The sequence below is a fragment of the Coturnix japonica genome, chromosome 1, assembly GCF_054131305.1.
Source record: "Coturnix japonica strain WE chromosome 1, WE-NBRP24, whole genome shotgun sequence".
Classification (NCBI taxonomy): domain Eukaryota; kingdom Metazoa; phylum Chordata; class Aves; order Galliformes; family Phasianidae; genus Coturnix; species Coturnix japonica.
In genome coordinates, this window is record NC_140663.1 from 134,200,176 (window position 1) to 134,215,000 (window position 14,825).

Genomic DNA, 14,825 nt, shown 5'->3' on the forward strand with positions numbered 1-14,825 from the left:
CTCTGCTCTGCACTGAGCACAGCCAGGGCCCTCAGTGGCTCTGCAAACACCCTGTCCTCCAGCCTTTATCGTCATAGTCCTTCACTGGATACACACTAATAGCTTTATGTCCTTACATACCCCGAAAATGCACCAAGTGCTGGAGGTGAGGCCGCACAGCACAGCGGGTCAACTCCGCCCCTCAGCTGGCATTGCTAGGCCTGATGCAGCCCAATGTCATGTTAACTCAGTTAACTCAGCCCTATTACAGTGCCTTGCTGAAGGCTGACAACTTCTGCACACTAGTTGCATAAGCAGTTATAATTTAGCCCCTAAGCAGCCCCCACAGGACACCACCTTTCAACACTGGTGAGCAGGATGAGGTAAAAAGGGCAGCCACACACAGACGCACTCCACACAAACACACACACACCACAGTGCTTTCTTGTCATCATAAATATCTTTATTGTGAAAAATACCATAAAATAATTCCCACCGCCCTAGAAAAACAAACAGTTCTTGCTTTTAAGATTTACGATTTAATATAAAGACATAATTTGAGACGTCTGATAAATCTCCAGCTAACTTTACTTATCCTTCTCAAAACAAAACCGCTACTTCAAAATTTGCAGTGGGCAAAGAAAAGATTCTCCCATTTTTTTTCTTTTTTTTTTTTTTATGGACAAGAGTGTGTATTACAGAGCAAACAAACCATACCTTACAGTAAGGCACTTTTAAATACAACCAACCTGCTACGCTATACTGGCTAATGCCCAGCAAAGCTCCTACAAATCACAGCCTGAAACAGACGAGTAATCCTCATTCCAAGCATCGGTCTGGAGGCTGAAATGATAACAAGCTTTTGCTTTTATTATTATTATTGTTTTGTTGTGTTTTGTTGTTTTTTTAAGCTAACAGGTTTTCTGTCACAAGTTGAAGCTCTTAACGTTTATAATTCGCTCTGCATCCAGTTTAATACTGATTTACAGCGCATCAGTACTAAGCATACCTCAAAGCAAGATAAGCCACAGCTCCCCTCCTTCATTTAGAAACAAGCTGGGAAGCGGTTTCGACAAACCGCAAGACAGAATTCAACATAGAAACTGTGTATCTCCACAGAGGCCCGTTGCTGTAACGATGCTTCACACACATCTCAGGCTTCACAAACCACCGAGACTTATTTTCCATGTTGGGCTACTGAACATTATTGCACTACAGACACCCATTATAAATAAAAAGGTGAATTCGGCTTCCTCATACACAGCGCATGCCGCCAGTGCTCAGTGCTGAAGTCACATCAGGAAACGCATCGCTGCATCTGAAAGTCCTTCAAACAGAACAGCTTCTCCTTTCTTTTCGGGCACAATTTTGTCTTCTCGTGTTGTCAGAAGTACCTCACAGCCAGCATCTGCTCACTTAGCAGCGCTGGTGCTAACACAGCTGCTTGGTACCAGAAAGCCTCATTCTCTGTCATCATCTTTTTTTCTTCATTTTTCAAGACACTGTTTTTCACAAGAGATATCTATGAACAGCATTCAAGCATTAATCATCTCCCGCTGACTGGATTCAAGCCTTCCCCCTGAACAATATGCAATTTTCCCTTTGCCATTCACTATCAGAATTAAACATAGTCCTTTCTGTTCCCGACTGCTTCCACCATATAGAAGCATCCACCACATTAAAGAAAGGAATATGCACAGCTCTAATACCAATCCCTTATATGAACAGTTTACCTATGAGGGACCACCTCACTCCTTTCCAACAACAAAGAAATAAAAAGGAAAATATCTCTCAGTCATAGCTTTTAAAACAGAAGAGGAAGATTGATAAGAATAAAAGGCTGCACGAGGGCAGTCCCTCCAAATATCACTTTTCCAGAACACAGACTGATCTGCTGTGGTATTTATTGTGACTTCCTGCAGCCGAACACAGCTCTATCTACAGAATCACAGTGTATTGCTTACACTGCTCATTAAGGAGTATTTAAACCAGCCCCTCCTACAGCGAGCAAGGTGGCACAGAACTGTGTCAAGCAGTGGCCAGCACACAAACACATAGCTGCATACCATGGGCCCTTGGCTCTGCTGCACCATAGCAAGGGCTGGCAACAACCCAGGGGCTGTGGCTCAGAAGGGGATTCAGCTTCTGCTCATGGTGAGCAGAAACATGTGGGAGAGCTGCCTGGACCAGCCAGCACCACAGGACAGCATCTGGGTGTGGGCTGTGCAGTGAGCTCCTATGCCTGAGCCCAAGGTTCAACAAGAGCTCCACTGACATCACAAGAGCACGAACAGCATCCTGGGCTGCTACTGAATTTAAACAGAAACACTTCAGAAGTGTCAAAAGCAGAAGCCAGACTTCTAGGAAGTCATTCAACTTGAACATATCTGATGCTGAACTTTAATAGGATGCCACAGTGCTGTTGTGCCATCAACTACTGGAAATCCCCACACACACTCTCCATCAGCCTGAAGATAAGTTTCTGCTGGCCTTTAAATTGCTGTTGAAAAAAGAAAAACATCACTTTCCAAAGCCACAGTTTGGTTTGTGAAGTACTTGAGGCTGTGCTTCAAAAGGGCTGTGCTTCAAAAGCAACTGCACTTATAGTAATTAAAAAAATATATGCATACACTTTCAGATAAAAGATTTCATTTGCTTTGTTTGACTGAGGCTGCTCATGCTCTTAAATGCCACAAAACAAAGTGGAAGGAGATCCCTACTGACCGATTATAGTTGTCCAGTTAAAATTCAAGTTGGTCAATTAAAGAATTGCAAATGTTTTGCATTCTAAGAATGCAGCTGCTGGTGAAACTCATCAGTAATTTCAACATATGTGGAGAATGAGTAGAGCACCCCACCTGCAACATCTGCAGCCCTAGGAATGCCTCCCATCTCACACAGTTCCACCATCGCACTACTCCAGTTGTGCCCACATGCAGAACTACAACAGACCTCTGGCCGATGCAAAGTCAGAACCGGTACAAAGGCAGCACTGTGGCTGTTACACAAAACAGAAAACTGCTTCAAAGTACTTCACCATTAATTCACTGTGGCACCACCCGACAGAAGAGAAGTTCTATCACATGGGGAAGGGCGATAGCTTGCATGTTATTCCTGCAGTTCACATACAGTCACCTCACTACCTGTGCTGGCTCAGAGAAGAAACAAATTGATGCAGAGGGGGAAACATCACAACACGCTGCTCTGCCCAGATCTCAGCCAAATACTTTGTTAAAGTGCAAACTCCTCAAAAATGCAAAATCATTACTGACAAGAGATCCTCTTTGTAAGAGATTGCTGGGGCTCAGCCAGTACGCAGCCTCTTCCCCTCCCTATGGCACTGCCCACAGTAATACGATGGGTTTCCTTTAAAGAATACTGAGAAATGGATCGTTCTGCTGAGCACAATTGACAAACGATTTGTTAACGCAGAGACTACTGTAACTACCCTTCCCACATTTATTAGGCCCCAATTCAGAAAAAATATTTACATGCATTTTTACCTGTAAGCATATACTTGAGTCCTAAAGCTGCATTTAAGTGTTGTCCTAAATAGCCTCTTATTGTTCATTCCTACGGATGGGAAAAACGTCTCCTGCATATCCACAAAAACATAGGCAATAACAAAACCCTTATTCATTCAACCTCCCCCCACCAGTATAAGTTGTCAAGCTCACCACAAATTTGTTTTAAATACTAAAAGAAAGGAGTAGCTTTCTTCTAGTGCAGTAAGACTCTGGGATAAGGACAACATCAGAAATTAAATTTTTTTTTTTTTTGGGTCTTGAACTGAGAGAGTTTTTATTTTGATTTTTTGAACAAATTAAGTAAAAAACAGCAGCAGCCACCTGAAACAGTCCTGGCTCTAACTGAAGTGAAATTTGAATGTAAATGGTCCTCCTCCAGAACCAAAGGGGTTGAATCCTTGCCACGTGTTCCAGTTCCTGTGGAAGGGGTTGCCTCCACCCTGCTGACTCTCTGCATCCAGGGGGTCCTCCCCAGCGTCAAACTTCCGCCTCATTTCTGAAGGAAACAAAACCAAGGTGAAACGAAGGCACTACAGTGAGGGCAGCAACACAAAGCATCTCTGATGACCAATGAGTGACCAGAATCCCATTTCTTGCCCCATTGGGTTGACATCAGAAACAGTGTCAAGGAGATGAACAAATATCAGACAAACATGCCCTGAAGACGCTAACAGTACCAAACACTGCGAGAACATAAAACCCCTTGTTTATGTACGTAATTATAAGTAAAGATTGCTCTGGCACAAAAAAAGGCTTTCTACTAATGGTGTTTGTAATGCAGACCAGTCTTTGTCCCCTCACTCACAAGAAAGTTTGAGCCCATCTACCCAATTATCACTTAGACAATCTGCTTAGAGAAGCTGAAGATGAAACAAGAGTCTCAGACATCCACACTTTTATATGCTTCTCATTCCAGTGACCATACAGGAAAGAGTTTAAGGACTGAAACCTAACATATGGCTTTGGATTAGCTATTTTTGTTGACTCATTTTGAAAAGGAGGAAAAAAGTGAATTAAGATAACTACACATCACCTCATTTTCTATTACACTGTTTAGATTTCATGGTCTGCCCCACCAGCGTATCTCTTGGTAGGATGGACACCGGATCTTACGATCTCCACACCCCAAAGTTACTGTATTCCCTTCTTTCTGTCCACCCCTGTGCCATGCCAGATTTGATCTAAATTTAGTTTGCATCAGAAAAAGATGCATTTGAAATAATCATTTTTTTTAAGTTCATTTTAAGCAAAAGTCACTGAAACACAATAACTCCAGGTTTTTATCTTCACACAGCAGACTGGATGCAAGTATGAGCACACTGCTTTCTCAAGATGGTCAAGGGAGAATGGGAAAGGGAAGCTGTAATGTTTGTTATAACTTACACTTGCCGCATTCTTACACTGCCATAAAAAAAGTAATAAAAAAAGTAAAGTCACGGTGTGAGTACAACCATTACCTGGGTCAGTAAGGACTTCCTTAGCAGCTGCTATATCAATGAATTTTTTCTCTGCTTTCTTCTTTTCTTCCTCACTCTGGAAGTTGTCAGGGTGCCACTGAGATGCCAGCTTTCTGTAAGCTTTTATGATTTCTTGCTTTCTAGCACTTCTGGATAGATAAAATTACAGGCAACTTAGAAGTCTTCTAACTGATCCTACAACACCATACTGAATCTACAGGTTTATTTTAAACACTAGAAGAGTAAGACCATCAGGAGGTCTTACTCTTTATCCTTACCATCAGGATAAAAGGCTACTTAATCTTCTGAATATGAAACCATATATTTATATAAAAACAGAGGAAGCAGAATGCAACTTTAAACGAAGACTCCTCTTTCCTTTCTCTGGAAGCACTCAAGGCCAGGCTGGAGGGGGCAGTGAGCAGCCGGGTATAAAGGGAGGTGGAACTAGATGATCCTGCAGGTCCCTTTCAATGCAAACCATTCTATGATTCTGGGATTCCTTTACCATGCTAAATTTACGCTGTGGAATTATGCTATTGCAAGTTTTTATACACAGTAAAGTTCCCAGTCTGAAGAATTTACAGTAAGGTGAGCCAGAAAAAGCATGAGGAGTAGAAACTGGATTAGTTCACAGTTAGAAGGATGACCAATTGTAAGTTCAGAACTGAACACTTGTTTGGCTGTCATTAAAAAGAGAAGCCATTAGTTTTTCCTAGGGTAGCAGCAGAAACGTTTTAGATACCTCTTTTAGCCAGGCTTTTTGAACTCTCCAATCTACTGCGATATCTGCCACAGTTTTATTTTTCATTGCTTTCAGTAATTTTTTCCAGCCTTTATTTTCTTCCCAATTAATTCACCATATGATAACCAATACGTAAGATTTCTTGCCAAAGGACTTGTTTCCTTCCTTCCCATTAGGGAAGGAAGTAATAGTTGCTTCCTTTCTTTCTAGAAAAATTTTTAACAAATGCTACTGAAGTGCTTAAGTGAAGTGAAAAGCAGTAAGACAAAAACTAAGCTGCAGCAGAACAAAGGCAAACCATCAGCTCCACATAAGCTACTTTAATAACCAACTGTAAGATCATGTGCTCAAATATTAACATCTCACCTCTTTACTCCTAAAATTTTATAGTAATCTCTCTTCTGTGATTGCTTCAACATTCTCTGAGCTCTTTCCAGCCCCTCTCGAATTTGCTGGTCATTTTCACTGTTGGCTTGAGCCGTTTCGTAGTCTTTAATAGCTTTAAAAAGAAAGCAAAAGAAAGATTACATAACTTTTCACAAACCTCAATTTAAACAACTTAATTTCCAAAACTGAAGTTCTGCAACTGCAGTTTATGAACAGTGGAACTTTGACTTCAGCTTGCCAAGCACATTTCTTTATATTAGGAAACAGACACTTAACATATAACTCAGGTAAGTTTCTTTCTTCAGCTTCACTGTGTTTTTGGGAAAGAGAAGTTATTAACAGCTGGTCAGAACACACTCTAGATATGAGAACACATGAGCAGCTAGGCTTGGGATGGAACTAAAATCAAGAAGTGAGTTTCAGTGACTAGAAATGGGAAAGCCAGCTGCACAGCAGTGGTCTCACACACTGAGGGATGCATTATACAGAATCCTACTATTCCTTCTTCTCCACCTCGTGCATTCAGGCACTGCAGTGGCCTCTTCCTCTAATAGCAATAAAGACGGACTTCAGATCAACAGTAAGTTCACCTATGCAAACACCACAATTATAACCATTAGAGGTATTTCACTATTTTCTTTTCACGCTTCTATATAAAAACATTGCTACAGAGAGCCACTCCTTAAGCTCCGCGTGTTTTGTCCCCCACCCCCAAGAGGCAAACTCTCTCATTTTTATTTCAGGAGTTATATATGCCAGGAACAAAAGCACGAGAGGTGTTGTAATGCATTTCAGAGCTCTGCAAAGACCTCCTTTCTTTACCGTTTTTAATGTAAACCATATTATTATTTTAAAGTGGCAACCGAAAGCTTAAAACACCGATCTCTGATATCAGCATTTATCAAGGGAAGCTACTGTTGAAGCCTCTAATGAAGCTATTCTTCTTTCACTGTTAAAATCCTCCACGTCTCATTTGCAGATCCAAATCTCCTAGGTTTCTCAAGTTAGACAAAGTACTTGCATCAGATTATTTCCAAGCAGCTGCTATTTCTCAGCAGGTGTTACATTTGTTTTTCACTGTTTCTGAGCAAGACAGCAGGAAGTGCTAATGAATTTGTACTACTCAGACATCTGATATCACTGCAATCTTGTTTTGCTCTTGAAAAAAATTCCAAGTACTTCCAGTGCCCTGACAATTTCATCTGCTATTAGAAACGGAATTTCTATTCATTTTTATATCACCAAACATTTGTTGCTTCAAGAAAATATTTTGCTTTACGCTCATTTCTTAACAATTTGTCCAGTCGTTATGAGAAAAGGGAGCCTTTGCTGATACGTGTGCCAATATACATTGATGAAACTGACAAAAACCATGTGAATGCAGGGGTTTCATTACGCTGTTTTACCACCTCAGTAATTTTAAGTACTTAAATACTTTTTCTGCTTCACATCCAATAACACTATCCTGACAAATGGGGATCTGATCTGCTGAGCACCACAGCATCTACAGCATGCTCAGCTGCTGGAAGCTGAGCTCCTTAAGGGTCGGTGGCTTGCAATGAACACACTGGCTTCCTCTTTTTCAAAACTGGCTCCCATACTTAGAGGCCTCAGACATGAAATACACAAGGTATGTTTTGTTTTAATCATGCTGCTGACAGACAGCACACAAATCCCATTTTGCACTTCCTTTCCATTGGAAGAGACTCCAGTTTGGCTGGCATTCTCCAGCATAAGACTGTTTCTCATTCAGACCTGAACTCCATCCACCCACAGGGTGAGGGTTGGGAGCAGGTGCTTCTGAAGCAGGCTGATAGCTCTCTGATGGCAGAAAAGCTGCTACGGAACCAAGAGACTTATTATCCATTCAAGGCATGCTGAGCGAGATATTTAATCAGTTCCTCTCAGTCACTACTTCTAAAAGCATTAATACCTCATGAGCTAACACAAGAATTAGCATTGCTTCTTGCTGGCCTGATGCTTTAGAGAACATATTATCTTCCTGCCATCCAGTCCCATAACACAAAGAGAACGATCAGCTCTGAGTATCCATTTCAGCTTAAACATTTCAATCAAATCTAAATCTCTGCTTTCAATACAAGAGTCTTTACAGATCTTTGAAGCAGTAACTGTGTTGTATTTCTAAACATCTCTGCTGTTCTCCCTTATCTTGCCTGACCAAGACTAGCCATAATTCCATACACAGAATTAATTTTCTATCAAACACGAGTATCTATAGACAACATATGATGCCCATGTAAAATCTGTCAGTGGAGTAAATGCAGTAGTAATGCTCTTCGTGAAACAGGGACTGTCTCTTAGAAAGATTTCCTGAGCAATTTTGGAGCAGTGTGCATTTTTTCCTCTTAGAAAAAAACACATGCTGGATACTTTACAGACTCTTGTGCTGATGGGGTAAGCCAGAAAAGGATTCATCACACACCTGTCTTCACAGGCAAGCGCTGGATCCTGTGTGATTATGAAGTAATTAAAACCATTTAACGGGAATCAGAGCACAGCTATACATTCTGAAGTACGTCTTGAACATCTAACAATAATTCTCCTTCAAAGTTCTCAATTCTGTATTTTGAAATATCCTGTCCTTAAACAGGAGATAGGTGCCTACAGCTTCACATTTTCTTCGGGGAAAATAAAAAAGAATCAATCTACCACCTTAATATAAGACTATGATTTTAATTACTCCATACTGTTCCCTGAAGCAGAAAGGAAATCAGCCATCATTTTACAGCCGTTAAAAGTGAAGGATAAGTGAAGACACCTTCAGGCAAATTAACATTAATGATCTACAACTGTTTATGAAGGCACTGTGGAGAGAAGAGCGTAACTACAACCATCTGACTACTGTCAAGGGCAGAGGGAAGGCGAGGAATGCACTAATCAACAGAGATTTGGAGGAGCACAGTTCCACTTGAGCTTGGTGACCCCCAAGAGCCAGCCCAGGAAACAAGATTTCTCACTTTAAGCCATGACTGTGCATAAAGGCCATCAGTTATTTTCAGAAATGCTGCTGTATTCCCCCATCTCTTATAAGGAGCAATTGGCATTTGCAACCAGTGCCACTTGGAAAAGGAATACTGATAATGCTGTTGATGTAGGCAATTTTCAGCATCAAGGACACCTGCTACAGAGTGGGGAAAAGTCCAGGTGAGGCAGCTGGCTTCTGTTATCTTTTCTCTGAGCTGTAAGGAAATCCAAAGAACTCAAATTCAACACCATCATCCTGGGCCACACAAAGAAGCATAACTGTAAACTGGGATCTCCTCACGACATTTGCTTTCACTTGTAGACAGCGACTTCACCATTCATCCAGTTCATAGCAACATTGAAGTTTGGTGGCTCTGCCAGGCTGGGGGGTTGGAGCTTCATGAACCTTGAGGTCCCTTCCAACCTGGGTCATTCTGTGCAAATTCGGTCAAATAAAGAAACTTTTGAAGCACTTTTTCTTGGTATGTTTCTACATAAATGGTAAGGGCTGCCAGTCTGCATGCTCGATACACAAAAAAAATCCACAAAGCCCATACACAAAACACAGCCTCAAGCAAAAGCAGCTTACTGCTCTCAACAGCACTAAGGAGATCCATGGAGGTGAAACAATGGCCAATATCTTCCTCTGTGGTGAGCACGTATTAGGTAGGGTACAGGGAAATCTCATTTCATGCTATCATCTAAAAACATTGTGAGTTCCTAAAACAGGTCTGTGTGACCCTAACTATACTTATCTTTCATCTAGAAATGCATTTGCCTAACACTGCTGTTGAAATAAATAAATGTTTTTGAGTCTGAGTAAGCTGTACGCCCTTATAAAAGATCCTAAACATAGCCCACTGCAGAAAGAACCCTAGATAAAACAAGTGCATACGACTTGTACTAATCAAGACAAAATTGACAGCAGATATCTCCCTAAATCTGCAACTGTGCTGATTTGAGATAAATAACATAGTACAGAATCAAAGCACATGTTAAGAAAGTTTGCAGCACTGACTGCAAAGATGTACAAAATGCATACAAGTGTACCTTCTTCATAAAGGTCTTCCAGCAAATAAGCTTCTGCTCTGTCTTTCAGAGCATTCACATTGGTTGGTTCCAGTTGCAGAACTTGCGTACAAACTGTTATGGCTTCTGTAGCCTGCTGATTCTGAAAAGGAGAAAGGAAAACAAGATAGATGGGTGGAGTTAGGCTTTTTGTTTATAAAGAAATTTGGAGAGAGAAGTGGAAGCAGAATTACCTTTGATAAACAGTGACAGATCCTTTCTTTGGCACGAGTAGCATAAACTGGGACATCTGGCTCAGTTCTCATTACAGACTCATATTTACTGATAGCATCTTCGTATCTGTTCAATAAAGCATAAATAGTTACTACATTTCATACCATGAAGACTGCTTTGGTTTATTTAAAACGTTATTTGGCTATGCTAGTCTTAAAGATGTGATGTAAGGCAACATTATGAAGAAGAATTTCAGCTGCTTTAAGAATTATATTTCCATTTCCTTCAACAGGAGCAGGCACTGTGACCATCAGGTTGTTGCAGAAGACCATGACTGCCATCCCTCAGTGTGCACAAATGACAGCATCCTGATTTGCTTCCTGCCCAATACATTCCTCTGCACTTATAGGGGAAAAAGAAAACCCTCCCTCTCTGATGCCTGAAATGGACTCAGTTTAGAAGCCTTGCTGTGATCACCATCATATTTGGCTTCTGTAGTAACACCCCCCTCCCCCCCCAAAAAACAAAACAAGTTATGCCAGCTTTTATCAAAAAGTTTTCTCCCTGCCTTCACAGCAAGTCACAAAGCAAAACATATTTTTGCTGTAAGGGTTTAAAGACACTCAAGTTTCCACAGATAATAAGAAACAGATTAAAACTCTCACTCAAAAATGTAAATGTGTGATTGAACTCATAGGCCGCTACAAACTAGGAGGAATCCGAGCTCTCAGAAGAGTCCCTGAAAATGTGCTGATACTGGATCAAATAAAAAACTAGAGTAAGAGCCCAAATGGACTGCTGAGTTAATGAAACTGCCCTCAGTTGTGCTGACTTGCATTCCTGATGTGCTTCTTTTCAAAAAGTCACTCTGAAAATGTTTAATCACTTGTTAGAGCTCCTTACAGTTGGATGTTGTGCACCTGGGAAGATGTAAAACCAAAAGGAAGCATGAAGCACAAGAACACAGCAGAACTGAACACCGTGCATAGGAGAATCATAGCATCACTCAAGTTGGAAAAGACTTTAAAGATCATCAAGTCCAACCGCAGCCTAACCATAGTACCCTAACTCTAACAACCCTCTGCTAAATCATATCTCTGAGCACCACATCCAAACAGCTCTTAAACACATCTAGGGACGGTGACCCAACCACCTCCCTGGGGAGCCTATTCCAGTGTTTAACTACCCTTTCTGTAAAGAAGTGTTTCCTAATATCCAACCTAAACTTACCATGGTGCAACTTGAGGCCATTTCCCCTCATCCTGTCACCTGTCACCAGGTGAGAAGAGACCTGCCCCACTCTCACTGTAAGCACCTTTCAGATTCTGGAAGCTACAGCTACTAGAAGCCTTAGCCACTGAGGCACTGCAGAATTACCCGGTGTATTTAGTCCAAAGATGAAGTCTTACAACACCTGAGAGTCCATAAATTTTATCCCTCCCTTCACCTAAATACTTAGTTCCAGAAAGTATGCAAAAAGAAGACAGTGGTATCAAAAAGAATTCAGAATTGACTACATGAATCAATATGTAATTTGATTGTAATTTGATAGCTCTGCTCAGTTATCCACTTCAGCTAACAGATGCAAAAAGCACCCACTTAATCAGCTCCTCAGTCAATAATTTGTTGACACCTCAGCACTCATTTTTCCTTTTAACACAATGAACACTTACCTGCCTTCTCTGATGAATTCCTCTGCTGACTCAATCTGCTTATTGAGTTTCTTTACTTGTTTATAAAGAGAGAAACACTGCTTATGGTCTTGGTCAAGCTTCAGACATTCCCGGACTTCACTTTTCACAGGAGAGAAGAAATAAATTATGCGATTTAATCTGGAGACACGATGCAGCATTTATAAGCTGCCCAAACATGAGTTTATTTCTTCACACAATCTTCCCCTTCATTCAAATATATTATCATTGATCAGAAGCATTTATCAAAGCTTAACATCTGGTTATTCAAAGAGGAAGCCCATGTGTGGATTTCAGAGGATGAAAACAACGCTTCCCATGATCATTAGGTTAAGTAATGGTCAACCACCGAAAAAATCACAGCTACAGACACCAGGTGAAATACTGGATCAGGCAAGTATAGCTATCTGCAGGACTAAGTAGGAATGGATGGCAATACCTTCAACTAAACAGGAATGAACGGGTGAACAAAAATCTGACATCTCTGGAACCGCTGCTTCTTATATGTGGATACTCATGTATTTTTATTTATTTCTTTTAATTCATTAATTCCTTCATTTTTAAACCAATAACTTTCATTTTCAATCCTGAAAACACAAATCTCACCCTAGGACACATTCATACATTTTTGTTCTCACTGAAAATAATTTAAAAATAATCTCCAAGAAAGCAAGTTTAGAGAAACACTTTCTTCCAGGACAGAAAAATACCACAGCAGCAGAAAATGTACGCAACATTCTGACAGTTCTGCCCTATGACATCTAAGCTAGGAAGCACTGATGGCTGGTCTGACAAGAATAAACATGGTACCTTCAAAGTTCTTAGCTTTTGGGAAGGAGTTTCCCTCACCAGATCCAGACCATCCAAAAACCAGACAATGTAGCTATTTCACAGTTTATCATGACTTTCACCATTATGTTTTGTCTCAGTTCCTACGATTACAGCAAACAATAAAATTACCTGAGCGATAATTCATGGTCCCCCAGCTGATAATATATTCTGCTGATTTTATAGAAGGCTTCGGTGTTATCACTCTTTAATTTGGCAGCGGCTTTCAAGTCGCTAATTGCTTTGCTTGGCTCCCCTTCTTTTATATAGCACTCAGCTCGAAGTTCCCGTAGCTCTGCATCCCAAACACAAACCTTGAGAAATCAAAATTAAAGCTTGACTTTGGTCCGTAATAGTTCACTTCTTTTCCTCCCCAACAGCAAGAAGAATCCCATTAAATTTCATTTTGCCAACTGCAATAGCATACGGATCAAGCTGCACGCAGAGTGCATAAAATTAGCATCTCTGCTTCCTGGTGGATGCTGTGACACACCTGCCCAAATAGAAAACAAAGGCCTGAAAAAATTCTAATGATTTAATGAGCTCACACAGGGAGATGAATTAAATCCACTGGCCCTGCTTAATCTGGGACAGTCTGCTGAGCCTCCAGGGAAGGATATCAGCATCATAAATTATTACATCTTCTCAAAAGAATGCAGGTAATATAACAGCAAGGACCAAGCTGTCATCTGTCCTCTAAAAAAAAAAAAACTTACAGGTAAACTTCAGCTATGCAAAATTTGACCTCGATAACTTCATTTTAAAGGTTTACCCAAAAGTAACCACGTCACAGAAGGGCAGAGATTATTACTTGCAATGAATTATGACAGGCAACTCCTTTTACTTAATTTCTTCTGGGTTATCATTTGCTTTCAAGCTCTGGTTTTAGAGAACATGACTTTTCTACTTAGCTATCCTACCTCCCCACAAATGAATTCTCACACTTTAGCAGTTTCTTCACCAAAAGCTCATGTTGTAAACTCCAATGGTGGACAGCACCATTTTACATAACACTTACTGCCAAGATTTCATCAAGAAGAGGAATTGCAGCTTCATAATCCTCTTGCTGGTATGCAGACAATGCTTGTGAATACAGGCGCTGAAGCTCATCAGATTTCGTCAGCTGAGATTGGGCTTCTTTTTCCTCATTATTGCTGGGATTGGATTTGAGCTGAAAACATTAACGTGAAGAGAGACTGAATTGCTTGCTCAAGAATCGCTTTGTCCCATTAAGAATCATAAGATGGAGAACTGATTTAAGCTGCAAATAAAGCGAGCTTTAAAACTCCACCAGAAGTGTTTCCAACTCTAAATTCTAGAGACAGACATTTTAAGCTTTGACCCAAGACATCAGAAGTTCCAGAACTCTACATTCTTCCCCTCACTCTAACTTGATCACTTACCTTTGGACAAATTAACAGACAACAAGAGTTCCTTTCCATCAACCTCAGGAAGTCATGGTGCTCTCAATGGCAACCAAGTTAATCTTTCTGCAGACAGTTATTAAATACAAGATTCCTCAGCATCAGTAGGAAGTATATCCATGTAACAATCACATATCTCACTTCAAGCACAACACACAGAAACAACTGCAACATGTCACAGACAGTATTACTGTGAGGCTGTGGTTCTTAGATTTTCCCAGAAAGAGTGGCTACAGCAGCAAGTTAAGGTTTCAGCTGGTGGGAGGGCTCACTAGGATCAGCTAGGAATTCAGGCACTTCATATGTGGTTTTACACAAGCCTAGGGTTTCGTCTACAAAGACTAATTTCCTCCCTCCAACCAAGAAGTTGTACTTTACTTGCACTCATCTATTTAGGCAGCTTTGTTTATTTGAAAAAACCAAACAGCTCTCAGAGCAACTACAAATAAGGGCCAGGAAAAATCGCATCCATTCACTTGCAAAGCCAGGAAGTCATATGTAAAATTAATACAGTTTGACAATGGCAGCAGCTTCACACTTATAGCTGATCATTATGATTT

The 14,825-nt window shown here is 40.7% G+C and overlaps 1 protein-coding gene across 1 annotated transcript in view; it reads right to left on the bottom strand.

Moving 5' to 3' along the window:
• Positions 1-420: 420 nt before the first annotated feature.
• DNAJC3 (DnaJ heat shock protein family (Hsp40) member C3) overlaps positions 421-14,825 on the bottom strand; it is a 30,775-nt gene continuing 16,370 nt past the window's right edge. The window contains exons 5-12 of the mRNA XM_015851552.3: positions 13,860-14,012; positions 12,974-13,155; positions 11,996-12,115; positions 10,343-10,448; positions 10,131-10,251; positions 6,075-6,207; positions 4,964-5,112; positions 421-4,002 (exon numbers count right to left, since the gene is read on the bottom strand). Coding sequence (XP_015707038.2) covers positions 3,845-4,002; positions 4,964-5,112; positions 6,075-6,207; positions 10,131-10,251; positions 10,343-10,448; positions 11,996-12,115; positions 12,974-13,155; positions 13,860-14,012 — 1,122 coding nt within the window. The 3' untranslated portion in view covers positions 421-3,844. The remainder of the gene's footprint in view (positions 4,003-4,963; positions 5,113-6,074; positions 6,208-10,130; positions 10,252-10,342; positions 10,449-11,995; positions 12,116-12,973; positions 13,156-13,859; positions 14,013-14,825) is intronic.